Source organism: Sapajus apella, unplaced genomic scaffold (genome assembly GCF_009761245.1).
Source record: "Sapajus apella isolate SASKATOON/1434 unplaced genomic scaffold, GSC_monkey_1.0 scaffold12, whole genome shotgun sequence".
NCBI classification, from domain to species: domain Eukaryota; kingdom Metazoa; phylum Chordata; class Mammalia; order Primates; family Cebidae; genus Sapajus; species Sapajus apella.
Genome location: NW_022436952.1, coordinates 5,039,192 through 5,056,116, shown reverse-complemented (window position 1 = coordinate 5,056,116; position 16,925 = coordinate 5,039,192). Strand labels below are relative to the sequence as shown.

The following is a 16,925-nucleotide window of genomic DNA, read 5'->3' as shown; positions in this document are numbered from 1 at the left end:
ACTCACTATAATCTCTGTCTCCTGGGTTCTAGCGATTCCCATGACTCAGCCTCTTGAGTGGCTAGGATTACAGGCACACGCCGCCATGCCTAAGTTTTGTATTTTTAGTAGAGACCAGGTTTCACTATGTTGGCCAGGCTGGTCTTGAACTCCTGACCTCAGGTGATCTGCTGGCCTCAGCCTTCCAAAGTGCTGGGATTAAAAGTGTGAGCCACCGTACCTGGTCATCTCATACTTTTAAAATACGTACATTCCATATTTGTCAAGTGATAACTTCTGTGTAACTTATAAAGTACACATAATTCAGGAGGATTGTGCTAAAATACGTTTAACCAATGGGAGTATGTGGTCAAAGTATTCTGGCAAACAAGGATCAGCAGAATTTTTCTGTAAAGGACCAGGTAGGCGGTATCTCAGGCTTTGTGGCCATATGGCCTCTGTGGCAGCAACTCAGTTCTGCAGTTCCTCGTGAAAGCAACCACAGATAAGAGGTAATTGAGTGGGTGTGGCTGTGTTCCAATAAAACTTTATTTCTGGAGGCTGAAATTTGAATTTCAGAGAAATTTCATGTGTCACGAAATATTATTCCACTTTTGGTTCTTCTCACCCCCTACCGCCCCCCACCAAGCATTAAAGAATGTGGAATCCATTCTTAGCAGCCGGCTGTGGGCTGGATTTGGTCCGTGGACCATCGATTCCCAGCTTCTGCTCTAGACCACTCGTTCTCAGTTCTCAGAATTGAGCCTGCTTCAGACTTACCTGGGGAGCTTTTTTCCAAAATGCATATTCCAGGACTCCAGCCCTGATTTGGTAGATTCTCAGAAAGGCCCCAGAACCTGCATTCTAACAAGGAGCCCAGCTGAGTCAGACATAGGTAGCCCAGAGACCACATTTTTCTTGTTGTTGTTGTTGAGACAGAGTTTTGCTCTTGTTGCCCAGACTAGAGTGCAATGGCTTGATCTTGGCTCACCACAACCCCTGCCTCCTGGGTTCAATCGATTCTCATGCCTCAGCCTCCTGAGTAGCTAGGCTTACAGGTGCCTGCCATCACACCTAGCTAATTTTTGTATTTTTAGTAGAGACGGGATTTCACCTTATTGGCCAGGCTGGTCTTGAACTCCTGACCTCAGGTAATCCAGCTGCCTTGGCCTCCCAAAGTGCTGGTATTACAGGTGTGAGGCACCACACCTGGCCCGGAGACCACATTTTAAGAAGCAGAGCTCAAGGGTCTCCAGGATTCTGGTCTGTTCTCTTCAGCCCATTCTGGTCTGTTCTCTGAGGCCTGAGGTATGCCATGCTGTGGGAGACTTTGGCATCAGAATAACTGGCTCCTTCATTACCTTCCAGGAGCTTCCATCCAGTGGGGGTTGGGGGGGACACCACCCACTGACAGCACAGCCCAGTCCCGGGTGCTGTGGGAGCCCTGGGTTCAGCCTGGAACCAGGGCCAGCGTCCCGAGGATGAGGTGCCAAGATGGAACATGCAGGATGACAGAAGGCTGGGCTGCCCTTGAGTGGCGAGGGTGGACTGCCTCCAGGTTCACCTTGATCCCTTCCCTCCCTACCGCCAACTGTCTGGATGACCTTGGCAGGTCCCTTAGCCTCTCTGGATATCGGCATATGACAGTGCCTACCTCAGACGCGTGTGGGGAGGGTTCCGTGAACTAATATGCATGAAGTGTGTCAGCCAGGGCTGCTGCGTGCTATCTCCCTCCCATGTCTTCCCTCAGCCAGGGGACAGGGTGCTGTGAGGGAGTGGGCTGGGAGATTACCTCTGGCCTTGTCTTAGGTGAGAGCAGGGCATGGGCCCCGTGTCTAGGTGTGCCCTGGTGCCCTTCCTAGTGGAACTGGGTGTGGGCAATCTGGTCAGGGCTCCCTCCTCCATAAATAGGCTCACCTGGAGGTCTTTTCCCATTTGAGGCAATGGGATGTGTATGTGAGGCTCTATGACTTACCTTTTTTTAATTTTGAGATGGAGTCACAGAGTCTCACTCTGTTGTCTAGGTTGGAGTGCAGTGGCTTGATCTTGGCTCACTGCAACCTCCACCTCCCAGGTTCAAGCGATCCTTTCACCTCAGCCTCCCAAGTAGCTGGGATCACAGGCACGCGACATCACACCCAGCTAATTTTTGTATTTTTAGTAGAGACAGGGTTTCACCATGTTGGCTAGGCTGGTCTCCTACTCCTGACCTCAAGTCATCCACCTGCCTTGGCCTCCCAAAGTTCTGGGATTACAGGCATGAGCCACTGCCCCAGCCTTACCACCTGCTTTTCTTGTGGTGTAGTTCTTGCTGCAGGCGCACTCAATACATGCCTCAAAACCCACCTGAGATACGGGTGCCTGGGAATAGCTATCCTGACTTTTCCCCTGTTCCATATGGACCCAGAGGCTGGGTCTGGGCTGGCCCAGGTGGGGCCAGAGCAGCTGGATCCAGGCACATGAGGTGTGAAGCTGTGGGCCTTATGCCACATGCAGTGCCTGGAGGAAGGAGAGTGGGGGCCAGGGTGCCGCAGGGCCAGGGTGCCGCAGGGCCAGGGTGCCAAGGGGGTCAGACTGCTGAAAGCATGGGGAGTCACCCATTATTCCCCAGAGTCTGGCTCTAGGGCTGAGATCCAGGAGACATGTGCAGGCCTGTCTTTAGGAGTCTGGCACAGTCCCAGAAAGCCATCTGGACAGTTTTCAGACCCGAGGGGAGGAAAGGGCTGGTGTCCAGAGAAGCTGCCCCAAGGGATGGAAGGTGGAGTGAGCCTGGGGCCAGTCAGGATCTGGGTATACAAGAAACTCCGAGGCTTGTATTCTGGTCCCACCGTGGGACTCAGCCTGAAGAAGACAAGGCGGATGAATGACCGTTTCTCTCTGGCTCAGTTGGCTAAGAGGACTGGGCTGGGGCCGAGGCTCTCAACACACAGGGGCCATTTGACCCTGAGGTTTCTCTCTGGTGGTGGGGATGGGACTGCCTCCAGCTGACCCTGCTTAGGGCTCTGATGGAGGTGGCAGGGGCTCTGGTTCCCTCAAACTGGCCAAGTCCTCTACCATAGCACCCAAGGGGTCTGGGCAGAGTGCAGCTTCCCACCTCCCCCCTGCAGCTTGGCTTGGTGGGCACCTGCCTCCCCTGCCCTCCTGGCCTCAGGGCTAATGCAACCAGCCCCAGGCAGGCGCAGTCATAGCCCTCGAACAGCATGAGGCCCCACTCAAGACTCCTGAGTGCTGGTGGTCAGGGTGGGGGGCACTGTGGGGCAAGAGGTGGACTTGAGGGGTTGGAGCCTCACATCCCCGCCTAGTGGGGTGGACCTTAGGGATATGACTTCTTTGGGCCTCTCTGCCCATTTTTGGAATCTAACAAGAGAAGGAGCCCATCTCCAAGACAATGACCCGCCTTCAGGGAGGGTCTGGCATGTTTTGTCCCCAAACGTGCTCAGCAGAGCACCCCAGGCTGCAGCTTTTGCAGCATCTTGTACACAAAAGGCAGAATCGCCTGCTGATTTAAGAGCAGGGCTCTGGAATCTGTGATCTTGGGCCACTCCCTTCACTTACCATGGCCTTTGCTTCCTTCTTGCCTGTTACATGGATCTGCAATCTACCCCTCAGAGGCGCTGAGGAGCTCACATGAGCCTGTGTCATAAAACACCTAGCACAGCCCTGGCACGCAGTGAGAGTCAGGAGACAGGAGCCGCTGCTGTTACTGTTGACCAGGCAGCAACAGCAGCCCCCGCCCCTGCCGCAGGCGTATAAAAGTGACCACTTGGCCGGGCGCCGGGGCTCACGCCTGTAATTCCAGCACTTTGGGAAGTCGAGGCAGATAGATCACCTGAGGTCAGAGTTTGAGACCAGCCTGGCCAATATGATGAAACCCCGTCTCTAATAAAAATGCAAAAAATTAGTCAGGTGTGGTGGCTTGTGCCTGCAATCCAGCTACTCAGAAGGCTGAGGCAGGAAAATTGCTTAAACCCAGCAGGCGGAGATTGCAGTGAGCTGAGATCATGCCATTGCCCTCCAGCCTGGGTGACAGAGTGAAACTCTGTCTCAAGAAAAATAAAAAGTGACCACTCACTTTGGTCTGATACTTTAGTTCGAATGGCCCTTTTACATTGGTTATTTCATTGCATTCCCCAGCAATCGCTGAGGGAGACACTGGTATCCCATTTTGCAGAGGTGAAAACTGAGGCTTGGCAAAGTTGGGTAGCTTGTCCAAGGGCACACAACTGGTGCTTCTGAAGCAAGACCTGGCTTTCTCTGTCCAAAGCCCTTGGGGAGTCACCCATCCCGGGATCTTGAGGGTCATGGGAAGGAACTGGGTAGTTTTTGGCGGGGTCCTTTACCCAGTGCCGCCTGACCTTGCAGATAAAATACCATGAAGAGTTTGAGAAGAGCCGCATGGGCCCTACCGGGGGTGAGGGCATGGAGCCAGAGCGCCGGGACTCCCAGGACAGCAGCAGCTACCGGCGGCCCCTGGAGCAACAGCAGCCCCACCACGTCCCAACCAGTGCCCCGGGTGAGCACAGGGCCTGCTGGGGCAGATGACCGGAGGCCAGTGCGGTGGGGAAGAAGCCAGAGAGAAGACAGACACGCAGTGCACGTTCATACACACCTGTGGGGACAGAGGACCTGAGGCCAGGCCAGTGGGGTGGGGGAGAAGCCAGAGAGAAGACAGACACGCAGTGCACACATGCATGCACACACGCACACACACTCAGACATACCTGTGGGGACAGAGGATCTGAGGCCAGGCCAGTGGGGTGGGGAGGAAGCTGGAGAGAGACAGACAGACACACACACACACACACGCACACACACACGCACGCACGCACGCACGCATGTGCATGCACACAGACATGGAAAGGACTGCTTCCCAAGTCCCACCCTCATCCAGGATGAGGGCGTGAGCACCAGGGTCAGGCCTGTGCTGGGCCAAGGGCATTGGAAGGAGAGGCCCCAGGTCTTGGGCTCAGAGCCCCCGCTGCAGGATATGCCACACAGGCAAATGTGCACCTGTGGATATCAGCCTTTGAGCTGTGGGGCTTGAGCCGGGTTGGGGTGGGGTAGAAGCGCATGGTGTGGGCTTCTTGGGGGCTCTGGGAGGGGCTGGGTTTGGCGGGACAGTTTCCGAGCCCCGTCTCCTCCCATCTTTCAGTTTACCAGCAGCCCCAGCAGCAGCCGATGGCCCAGTCCTATGGGGGCTACAAGGAGCCTGCAGCCCCAGTCTCCGTACAGCGCAGCGCTCCAGGCGGCGGCGGGGTGAGTAACCCTGGCTGGAGGGGAGAGGCCAGAGGCAGCGGGGCCTCAGGGAAACCTTGGTCGCAGCTCATGGGTTCACCTGACTTTCGCGCCCGCCCCGTTGTATGTGGTGATGAGGATCTCAGCCTGGTGAGCAGAGAGGAGGTTGGTTGGCGTCGTGGGCAGAGGCTGGCTGGGGCTGAGGCCCTGTGTTCCAGAGCTGGTGTGCCATGGGCAGGTGGCTCCCCCTGCTCCAGGCAGGGTTTCCTTACCCCGGCTACCTGCTAACACACGAGGCGCCTTTCTGCATGGGGCTTTCCAGCCCTGGGCATTCTCTCTCAATTCCTGAGGATGCCACCTCACCTCTCAGCTCTCAGGCTGCCCCTGCCGCAGAGGGGCCTCCCCAGCCAGACCCGTTAGAGCGTGTCACCCTGATGCTTTGCATCACTCAGCCCCCGCTGCTGCCTTCAGAGCACTTTGCCAACTGAAAAGAGTTCTTTGTGTTGGCCACCTTCTCTGTGTCCCCTGCTGGGCTGACCCCTGGCAGGGTCCCTCTGGGTCACCTATTCTGGGCCAGGCCCAGAGCAAGTGAATAAGCTCAGGCAGGAACGGGGGCGGGGTCAGGCTTCCTGAGCCCTCAGAGCTGAAGTCCTGCCTCACCGCACCCATGGGTGTCGATTGGCCGCCCTCACCAAGCTCCTGGCAGGCTCAGCACTTCCAGGCTGGGTGCCTGGGAATTCAAAGTAGCTCACGTAGGAGCAGAACAGATACTTAGAGAGATAAAATCGCCTGAGACAGTGGCGGGCTGGAGCCTCATGCTCTGGGCACACAGAGGGATGTCAGGACTGCCGGGGGTGCTGTGGGCGCAAGAGTTGGTCTGAAGGAAAGGTTCCCGGCAGCCCAGCCAGTCCTTCCCTCCTCAGCGGGTCTGTCCTGGATGTGTGGGGTCCATCTGAATATAGAGCCACCTCCCTGCCCTCTGGGGCTTATGTTCCAGTCAGGAGGACAAACAAGAAAGCAATTAGAAAATAGATATATAACGTAAGGTCAGCGGGGACGCACGCTGTGAATAGAAACAGCAGGGTGAGGCATGGACACACAGCAGCTGCATTAGCGGTGGCTCATGCCTGTAATCCCAGCACTTTGGGAGGGCTAGGCGGGTGGATTGCTTGAGGTCAGGAGTTTGAGACCAGCCTGGCCAACATGGTGAAACCCCCTGTCTACCAAAAATACAAAAATTACCTGGGTGTGGTGGCGTGTGCCTGTAATCTGTAATCCGAGCTACTCAGGAAGCTGAGGCAGGAGAATCTCGTGAACCCAAGAGGCAGAGGTTGCAGTGAGCCAAGATCAAATCACTGCACTCCAGTCTGGGCGACAGAGCAAGACTCCTTCTCCCCCCAAAAAACGATATAGGCTGGGCATGGTGGCTCACGCCTGTTAATCTCAGCACTTTGGGAGGTGGGTGGCTCACCTGAGGTCAGGAGTTCAAACCCAGCCTGGTCAACATGGTGAAACGCTGTCTCACTAAAAATATAAAATTAGCTGGGTATGGTGGTGCATGCCTGTAATCCCAGATACTTGGGAGGCTGAGGCAGGAGAATCTGAACCTGGGAGGTGGAGGCTGCAGTGAACCAAGATCGAACCATTTGCATTCCAGCCTGGGCAACAAGAGCAAAACTCCGGCTTAAAAAAAAAAAAAAAGACGTGACATTTGAGCAAAGTCCTCCATAAAGGAAGGAGTGAGCCGAGGACAGCAAGCGCAAAGGCGCTGAGGCAAGGATATTCTAGGAAAGTTCACAGAGCCACAGGAAGGCCAAACTGACGAGAGAGTGGGAGAGGGGAGGAGGTCCGATTACGCAGGGACTGGTGGGCCCCAGGAAGGCCTCTGGGACCTGTGATCTGTTCAGACCAGTGTAGGTTTTTGGAAGATCACCCTGGCAGCTGTGTTGAGAAGAGGCAGTAGTTGAGGGTAGAAGCAGGGAGACCGTCAGGAGGTCGTTGGAGGATACAGGCATGGATGGCAGCAGCTCGGCCCAAGATGGAGGCAGAAGTGGTGCTGAGAGAGACCGAGATAACTTCATGAGAGGTCTATAGACCTCTTGGTTTTCAGACTGTCCTGTGGATCCTCAGAGACAAGTCAAGGGCAGTGAAGGTCAGGGGAGGTGGAATGTTGCCTGTAGCTATAAGATTTCTTTTTCTTTTTTTCTCTCTCCTTTTTTTTTGAGACAGAGTTTCGCTCTCGTTACCCAGGCTGGAGTGCAATGGCGCGATCTCGGCTCACCGCAACCTCCGCTTCCCAGGTTCAGGCAATTCTCCTGCCTCAGCCTCCTGAGTAGCTGGGATTACAGGCACGTGCCACCATGCCCAGCTGATTTTTTGTATTTTTAGTAGAGACGGGGTTTCACCACGTTGACCAGGATGGTCTCGATCTCTTGACCTTGTGATCCACCCGCCTCGGCCTCCCAAAGTGCTGGGATTACAGGCGTGAGCCACTGTGCCCGGCTCTCCTTTTTTTTTTAAACTCCATCCTGGTAGTAGGTGATGCTGTGGGATTTTGTGTGCCCTACTGGACATGACCTAGATGATCTAGGGCTTCAGTGGCAGATTTTGGCTGAGGCTTGGAAGGTGGAACCTGGTAGACACCTCTTTTGTCCCTTGAAGATTTTTCTCCCATGGAAAGGTCTTTGTCCTGAACTTTGAAGTCTTCTCCCAGACCCATCATGGCTTCTTTTTTTTTTTCTTACTTATTTATTTATTTTAAAGATGGGGTTTCACCATGATGGTCAGGCTGGTCTTGAACTCCTGACCTCAGGTGATCCATCCACCTTGGCCTCCCAAAGTGCTAGGATTATAGGCTTCTAAAAGAAACTACTGGTGCGGCTGGGCACGGTGGCTCACACCTGTAATCCCAGTATTTTGGGAGGCCAAGGCGAGTGGAACGCCTGAGGTCAGGATTTTGAGACCAGCCTGACCAACATGGTGAAACCCTGTCTCTACTAAAAATAGAAAAATTAGCTGGGCATGGTGGCACCACATGCCTGTAATCCCAGGTACTCGGGAGGCTGAGGCAGGAGAATCGCTTGAACCTGGGAGGTGGAGGTTGCAATGATCAAAGATCACGCCATTGCACTCCAGACTGGGCGACAAGAGCAAGACTCTGTCTCAAAAAAGGAAGAAAGAAACTATTGGTGCTTATAATCATACAAATAATAGCATACAGGGCATGGGCTTTTTCTTTTTTGAGACGGTGTCTTGCTCTGTTGCCCAGGCTGGAATGCAGCAGTGGTGCTCACAGCTCACTGCAGCCTCAACCTCCTGTGTTCAAGTGATCCTCCCACCTCAGCCTCCTGAGTAGCTGAGACTATAGGCATGTACCACTAAGCCCAGCTAATTTTTTATTTTTTGTAGAGATGGGCTCACGCCTAGCACTTTGGGAGGCTGAGGTGGGTGGATCACTTGAGGCCGGGAGTTTGAGACCATCCTGGCCAACATGGTGAAACCCTGTCTCTACCAAAAATACAAAAGTTAGCCAGGAATGTCGCCTATAGTCCCAGTTACTTGGGGGGCTGAGGCAGGAGAATCACTTGAACCCAGGAGGTGGATGTTGCAGTGAGCTGAGATCATGCCGTTGCACTCCAGCCTGGGTGACAAAGCAAGACTCCATCTCAAAAAGCAAAGGGGTCTCACTGTGTTTTCCAGCCTGGTCTCAAACTTATGGGCTCAGGCAGTTGTCCTGCCTTGGCCTTCCAAAGTGCTGGGATTACAGGCATAAGCCACGGCGCCTGGCCTGTGGGTCGTATTTTTAGACACTACTCTGGCATCATGGCTGGTGGGCCTTACCGCAGTCCTGTTCAGTGAGGTGGGGCAGAGCCGATGTGACCTCGGTCCCTGCCCTGCCTCTGGCCCTTGGTAGCTGCCAAAGCTTGTAAAAGATCGACAGCTCTCAGTAAGCAAGCAAGACACAGAGGTGAGAATCTTTGTAGCAAAGGCTGGGGCCCCATTTCTGAGTTCACTGCTACCCTAGGCTCTGTTCCAGGGTCCTGGAGAGTTAGACTCAGGTGAGCTGGCATCCAGGGCCCTAGGCTGACCGAACTTCCCCCACAGAAGCGGTACCGCGCGGTGTATGACTACAGCGCCGCCGATGAGGACGAGGTCTCCTTCCAGGACGGGGACACCATCGTCAACGTGCAGCAGATCGATGACGGCTGGATGTACGGGACGGTGGAACGCACCGGCGACACGGGGATGCTGCCAGCCAACTACGTGGAGGCCATCTGAGCCCGCGGCACCCCCCACCTGTCTTCAGCGCATTCCACGGCATCGCATCCGTCCTGGGCGTGCCCCGTCCATTCTTCAGTGTCTCTGTTTTTTAAAACCTGCCACAGCTTGTGATTCCTATCCCTCCTCCAGCTTCCTTTGCCAACTGAAGCCTTCTTCTGCCACTTCCGCGGGCTCCCTCCTCTGGCAGGCTTCCCCCTTGACTGACTTCTTGGTTTTCTCTCTGGATGGAACAGGCCTGGGCCTCTCTGGGGGAGGGCGCGGCCGGTGTGCGGGGCTGGAATGGGAGACCTGTGGGCCCCTGGGCCTCACCTGCCCCTCTGTTCTCTCCCTTCATGTCCTCCTGCCCAGCTCCTCACACACCCACACATTCCAGGGCTGGGGTGAGCCTGAGACTCCCAGGACCCCAGGGCAGGGGCTCCCCACGTTCCCCAGAGTGGGATCTGCATGTCGGCTCCTGGGATGGCGACAGGGGCTCCTTTGTTGTGTAGGGAGCAGTGCGATGGGCTCTACCTCTCCTTCTCAAAGAGGGGGCTGCTGCCCACCCTGGGTCTCTCCCCACCTTCTTCCTCCTCAGGGGCAGCAACAGGAGAATGGGGTCCCTGCTGTGCGGCGCGTTCCTCCCCTCCCGGCGCGTTCCTTCACACACTGTGATTTTGCCCTCCCACCCATGCAGGCCCGTACCGGGCAAAGAGCTCCCCAGGAAGCACAGCTTGGGTCAGGTTCTTGCCTTTCTTAATTTTAGGGACAGCTACCGGAAGGAGGGGAACAGGGAGTTCTCCCCCGCAGCCCCTTTCCCCACACCCACCCCCAGTCTCCAGGGACCCCTGCCTGCCTCCCAGACTGGAAGCCGTGGTCCCGAGGTGTGGGGCAAGGGTGACCTTGGGCCATTTGGTCTTCAGCCTCCCTCAGCCCCCAGGACCTGGGTTAGGCAGCTGCTCCTGCCTGCTCTCATGGGAAGATGTCTCGGAGCCTTCCGTGGCCTCCCAGTCCCAGCGCAGTGCCAAGTGGACTTGGAGCTGCACAGAGGCAGCGGGGACCACTGTGTCTCCAAGACCGGGTGTGCGGAGGCAGGAGCGTGTGTGTCTGCAGGTGTCTGACATGCAAGTGTGTGAGTGTGAGCGTGAGAGATGGGCAGGGGCGTGTCTGGAGATGTCTCTGGGCCTGTGTGTGGCTGGGGCCTGTGCGGTACGAAGAGCCCCAGAGAGTTTCCTCGGAACCTGCATCGAGAGGGGAGGGCTCCTGGGGAGGAGAGGTTCCTTAGGTTTTCTTTGGAAGGAAGTTCCTCCTTCCCCATATCTTGGAGTGCAGGCAGCCCACCAGTCTGCCCTTCGCAGCGTGCAGGGTGGAAGGTGAGGGGCTGCCGCTGGGTCCGCCGCCTGCCGGGGCTGAGGCTGGGGGAAGGCTGTCACTCCAGGCATATTTTTCCCCATCTCTGTGTCTGGGCTGCAGAACAGGGTGCCAGAAGGACCCTGTGTCACCCACAGTGTGAGTGTCTCCCTCTGGGGGCTCTTCCCCTAGACCCCCCTCACTTACATAAAGCTTCCTTGAAGCAAGAAAGAGGGTCCCAGGGCTGCAAAACTGGAAGCATAGCCGCCGGGCCGGGGAGGGGAAGGCGGTGCCCTGCCCGGCCCCTGCTTTCTGCTCAGGGGTGGCCGCAGCAACGCTGGCCCCACTCATTTCATCTCTGGTTTTCTTGCCACCCCCTGGGAGTCCCCATCCCATCTTTGCCCTGAGCCCAACCAGGCCCCCCCGCCATTGGCCTCTTGTCCCTGCACACTTGTACCCACAGGTGAGGGGCGGGACGTGCAGGCGTTGGCCAGTTCAACAGTCAGTCATTATGGGTGTTTTTGTCAACTGCTTGTGAATTGGTCTGGGGATACCTGCCCCAAATCAGGTTGAGGAAAAGATGGTGGGTGAGGAGGCCCTGCCTGACAAGTCCCCTTTCCCTTTCTTGGCCCGTCTAGGTGGAGGCAAGTGAAATATCTTATCTTGGGCAGTGTGGGGGCTGGGGGACGCAGAGAATCCCTTGGGAGTCTTGGGTGGCACTGGTGCATTCTGTTTCCTCTTGATCTCAAAGCACAATGTGGATTTGGAGACCAAAGGCCAGGGACACATCCCCTTAGAGGACCTGAGTTTGGGAGGGGATGAGTGCAGGGGAGAAGCAGCAAAAAGCAGCCTGTTGTCACTCGGCTTAATTCTCCTTCCCACACAAGGCGAGCCAGTCATGGAAACTTGCTGCAAGCCTGCCCTCTACTCTTCCTGTCCTAAAAATAGGGGCCGTCTTCTTACATAGCCCCAGAGAGAGGAGGGACCGTCACACTGGTGCTGAGGGACCCAGGGGCTGCTGGGTGCCTGCTTCTTACCAGAACCATCCATCCCTAGTAGAGCACAGAGCCCTGAGGGCCGGGCTGGGCTGGGCCCCTGGTCTTCCCTACAGTTCACGAGCTTTTTCCACCCGTCTAATCCCAGGAGAGATGCATCCAAGCCAGAATGTGAATATAACTTTTGTGGACCAATCATAAGAATAACCAGAAGCCCAGTGGTGACAGTGCTTTCTCCCAGCACGGCCTCCTGTTTCCTCCCTCTCGTTTCCCTCCAGGGAAAATGGCTTTATTGCTTCATTTCCGCCTTTCCCTTCTCACACATGCACTTTTGGGCCTTTTTTTATAGCTGGAAAAAACAAAATACCACCCCACAAACCTGTATTTAAAAAGAAATGAAACGACCAAGTGAAATTTGCCTCTGTCCAGACATTTCATCCGTGTGTGTGTGTCTGTGTGTGCGTGTGCGAAGCCACCATTCATCTTTTTATATGGGGTTGTTGTCTCATTTCGGCCTGTGTTGGTCCTCTCCCTCGTGGGCTTGTGCTCGGGATCAAACCTTTCTGGCCTGTTATGATTCTGAACATTTGACTTGAACCGCAAGTGAATCTTTCTCCTGGTGACTCAAATAAAAGTATAATTTTTACCTGCGGACTTGGTTTCCTCTCTCTGGCTCTGAGGTGCTGCTGTGTGTGTGTGTGTGTGGCAGTGAGGTGCTGCTGTGTGTGTGTGTGTGTGTGTATCTAGCGGTGAGGTGCTGCTGTGTGTGTCTTGTCTGGGGGGCTGGCTCTGAGGTTCTGGGGTGTGTGTATGTGTAGCTGTGAGGTGCTGTGTGTGAGTGTATTTAACCAGGAGGTGTTGCTCTCTGTGTGTGTGTCCCGTCTGCTCGGGGGCACTGGCCTATGGCCCTCCTGGGAGCTCTGCTGCCCCTCAGGGAGAGAATGACTTGTCTGGACACCAAGCGATGGTTTGCTGCTGTCTGACAGGCCCTTGCCCTTACTTTCTCCTTGCTGAGAACTCCCACCAACCTACATCTGGCTTCCCACCCACTCATTCCTCTCTGCCAACTTGGCGATGCTCCCGGAAGCTTCCCTGAGCTCCGTCTCCTTACTGTCTCACTTCCTCAGTGACGCATCTGTCTCCCTACTCACCGGAGCCCCCGGGGCAGGCGATGAGTCTAATTGTCTCTGAATCTCCTACCTGCGCAGGAGCAGGTGCGGAGCTGTTGAATTAATGAATGAGCTCAGCTGGGGAGCAGTTCCAGCACTCTGCCACTGCCAGGCAGAGAGCAGGAGCTCAGCACTTTTGAGGCGTGAGATGACGGGACGCCCCGCAGTGGGACGGGATCTGCATGAAGCTGTGTGTAAGGTGGCCCGGCTGCCCACGGCACTGTTCACAGTGCCTTTGGGATGTGATCTTGAACACACCTCCTTTTCTTCTTTCTTCCTGGCAGCCCTGTGAGAGAAACTGCTTACGGAGGAAGGGACTCACTGAGGCCCAGAAAGGCAGAGCAGATTGGTGGCAGTCCACAGCCGGTGGCAGAGTGGGGCCTGAGAACCCCCACGTGGCGCTCCCGGTCTGGTGCTGTGTCGCCTGGCTGGAGCAGGCCATGTGCCCGTGTCCTTGGCAGGCCTCAGATTCATGTCTCTTGGGCTCCGTGTTTTGCTCCAGGTGCCTAGGGTCTGTGACTGGCCAGAAGGCCAGGCAGCCTCCCCTCTTGTTAAGTGGGCTTGGGAAGAGGACAGAGGCAGACAGGGGAATTGGGCCCCACTCGGTGCTGTCCACCAGCCTCAGGTCCAGCCGCTCAATGGCATTTCCTCTTAGGGCTCAGAACGAAAGCACTCTCCAGCCTCAGAATCACAGCAGGATGGAGAGGAGGAGGACTCTTCTGAGCTAAGCGTGAGGCGGCCAGAGTCAGCCAGCTGGGGCTGGGTGGGGAGCACCTGAGGTGGCCCTGGGTGGTTATTTAGAGACAGCACTGACACCTGCTCCCCTCCAGGGGTGCAGGCAGCCTGACACTTTCCCAATAGAAGGAAGTTACTTGGCAAAGCTTGCCTCATAGCCCACCCCACTCCCCAGGAGGCTCCATTCACCTTCAGAGCTATTTGAGGGAATAGTCTGTTTTGGGGGGCATTGTTGCGGGGTCTCCACTCCCTGCTCACAGAACGCTCTGCCTCCTGGGAGTGGCCAATGGGAGGAGTTTCTAGACCCCCTTATGGCAGTGGCCTAAGTTCCCGAGGTCTAACATTGTGAGGGGATTACCAATATGCCTTACCCCCAGGCCTTTAAAAAAAATACTATTTGGGGTAGAGGCCAAGGAGATTAGGCCTCAGAAATGTCCTAGGGAATTTTTAAAATTTAATAGGAAATAATTAAGGCTTATGAAAAGGCACAATACAAGACATAACTGAGTTAAAAAAAATTATAAAGCCAGGCTCATGGTTCATGCCTGTAATATCAGCACTTTGGGAGGCCAAGGCAGGTGGATCGCTTAAGCTCAGGAGTTTGAGACCAGCCTGGGCAACATCACAAGACTTTTTTTTTTTTTAAGACAGAGTTTTGCTCTTGTCGCCCAGGTTGGAGTGCAATGGCGCTATCTCAGCTCATTGCAACCTCTGCCTCCCGGGTTCAAGCAATTGTCCTGCCTTCCTGCCTCAGTCTCCCAAGTAGATGGGATTATAGGTGGCTAATTTTAGTATTTTATTTTTTTCTGAGACAGAGTCTCACACTGTTACCCAGGCTGGAGTGCAATGGTGCGATCTTGGCTCACTGCAACCTCTGCCTCCCAGGTTCAAGCCATTCTGCCTCAGCCTGCTGAGTAAATGGGATTACAGGTGTGTACCACTTTGCCCAGCTAATTTTTTGTATCTTTAGTAGAAATGAGGTTTCACCATGCTGGCCAGGCTGGTCTCAAACTCCTGACCTCATGATCTACCTACCTCGGTCTCCCAAAGTGCTGGGATTACAGGCGTGAGCCAGCGTGCCCAGCCGGTCTCTGATAGTTCTAAACTGTGAAGCATTAGGTAAGTTTCTGACCATCTCCGAGCCCCATCTATGAAAGACTCCTAGCGTGGTTGAAATTGCACCATGTGTGCAATATCCGGCCCAATGTAGAAAACGTATAAATGTTAGCGCCATCCCCAGGGGCAGCCCATTGAGACTCACATGAGACCTTTGTCTGTGTCTCCCCATAATGTGACCTTTAGAACTTGCCAGTGGCGCACCCAATACCCAACCAGTATTTTTCTGAGATAATCTGCCCGAGGTGTGTGAGAGGAAAGCGAAGCAAAGGAAGTCAGGGGGACTCATTCCGGGGGGAGCCGGGTAGAGATTCTGTCTCCTCCTACATCCATAGCATGCAGGCTCCATTTAGATACAAAGGGGTGGGATTGGGTTCCTGGGGAGAAATTGAGCCCCTTTGGTTCTGCGGTTCTGCGGGGTCTAAATCTGGCAGCTCCTTGGCTGTCAACCCCCAGGCTTTGTGATTGGTTGGCTGTGGTTGGCGGGAGGGGGAGCGGGTGGATGCTGCTGCTGGAGCTGCAGCATCCTTTAGTCTCAGGCCCCCAGGAGGGGGAGGGGAAAGAACCGGGGCTGAGCCGTGGAGGGCAGAGGAGCCATTTCTGTCCACCGACTGCAACCTCCGTGCTCACAGCTCACGTTTCACCAGAATCCAGGGGCCGGGTCGGCCTAGGAATCCGCAATGCTGGATATTTTCATCCTGATGTTCTTTGCCATCATAGGCCTGGTCATTCTGTCCTACATTATCTATCTGCTCTAGTGGCCTGGAGCTGCGGCGGCCGGAGCCTGCTGGAGAACAGCTCAGAGGGAGGGATGGAGCTGAACGGCCGAGCGCCCTGCTTGCTGACGCACCGGTGGATTTTTGCTTCTGGATGTTATCTCGGGTATTGATTCAAAAAAAAAGAAAGAAAGAAAAGAAAAGAGAGTTTGCTTTCCTATTTTTTTCTCAGACCACTCTGAAAAGAATAAGAAATGCCAGCTTCTTTCTTTGGGTCCTAATTTAAAATAAGACTTTAAAAATTAAAAATAAAATCCACAGTGCAAAGGATTTTTAGGTAGAATGGGTTGGGAGTGATGGGTGTGGCGGGGAGGGAATATTATTTCCTAATTTCTTCTTCAAGTTAGGTGCTCACAGCCCCAGTTGTCTATTTTCTTCCGGTAATTAAAGGTAAAGCACATCTTTGCATGTCAGCACAGTTGCAGCACAGCTGTTTACAACTATGCTTGTATAATTGCATTACTTAATTATTAACTCATTCTTATTTGAGGGTGAGATAGCAAATAAATTTTACGTGGGGTGGGGTTTTGGGGAAGATGTCCATTTTTTCCCAACTGTGGGATTTGGTGGAGAGGAGGGAGGAACTCCTGGTGCCTGGGAGCTGATACCTTTGCAGCTGTCCCCATCTGAGCCTTTTTTGTTTCTGGGTTTCTTACAGCTCCTGGTCTCCAGTCCAACAAGAGGCCTCTCATCCACAGCAGCGCTCCCGCTGCCCAGCAGACCTCTTCCAGAGCCTTCCAGACATGGCTGACCCCTGGCATGCAAGGGGCTTTTTGAGCTGAGAGGCACTTGGCTGGGACATGAGGAATTCATGGACATGGCTGGCAGATACTGCATGTGTTTGAGCCGTAGTTAGAGGGGATTGAGAATACAGAAAGTTGAAATGGAGACTCATTAAAGTTACAGTGGAGAACTGCCCAAAAATTTCATTTTGAATTAAGGAAACTTCAGTTCATGTTAAATTTCCTTCTATCTAAATGCAACTGCACATTCCACTCGAATATGTTCCTTCCTTCTCACACACAGGGCCCCTTTGTTAAACTCATGGTCAAGTTCAAGTTGTCCATCTTCATCTATGAAGTAGTCACTTTATCACTGTCTGTCCAGATTGCACAATGTAGGGTTTTGTGGTTTCTCTTCTGTCACTATCCAGCCAGAAGGAACTTGCCATTTGAGTTTTTAAAATTTATCATTTCTTTCCACCTTAACCCACTTGTATCCCAGTTTCTCATCGAAAGGGAGAAATGGTTGCATAGTCCTCGTCTTTGCCCCTGACTGAATTGTAAATTACAGAAACATGGTGGCTATACTTA

At 54.3% G+C, this 16,925-nt stretch overlaps 2 protein-coding genes across 2 annotated transcripts in view; both read left to right on the top strand.

Annotated features, from left to right (window-relative positions):
* Positions 1-10,460, top strand: part of LASP1 (LIM and SH3 protein 1) — a 53,752-nt gene extending 43,292 nt beyond the window's left edge. Inside the window, exons 5-7 of the mRNA XM_032279257.1 lie at positions 4,342-4,492; positions 5,132-5,235; positions 9,319-10,460. Coding sequence (XP_032135148.1) covers positions 4,342-4,492; positions 5,132-5,235; positions 9,319-9,492 — 429 coding nt within the window. The 3' untranslated portion in view covers positions 9,493-10,460. The remainder of the gene's footprint in view (positions 1-4,341; positions 4,493-5,131; positions 5,236-9,318) is intronic.
* Positions 10,461-13,133: 2,673 nt separating this feature from the next.
* Positions 13,134-16,925, top strand: LOC116552610. The gene is made up of 4 exons (XM_032279358.1): positions 13,134-13,214; positions 15,326-15,497; positions 15,595-15,718; positions 16,271-16,925. Exons 1-4 carry the CDS (start codon positions 13,134-13,136, stop codon positions 16,392-16,394), a joined length of 501 nt encoding a protein of 166 aa, XP_032135249.1. The 3' UTR covers positions 16,395-16,925.

Bases quoted from the DNA above. Each gene is read 5' to 3' on its own strand.
- LOC116552610 (XM_032279358.1), top strand. From the start codon at position 13,134: ATGACGGGACGCCCCGCAGTGGGACGGGATCTGCATGAAGCTGTGTGT. The intron at 15,498-15,594 runs GTCGGCCTAGGA...TATCTGCTCTAG, and splicing joins CACCAGAATCCAGGGGCCGG to TGGCCTGGAGCTGCGGCGGC. The intron at 15,719-16,270 runs GTATTGATTCAA...GGTTTCTTACAG, and splicing joins GCTTCTGGATGTTATCTCGG to CTCCTGGTCTCCAGTCCAAC.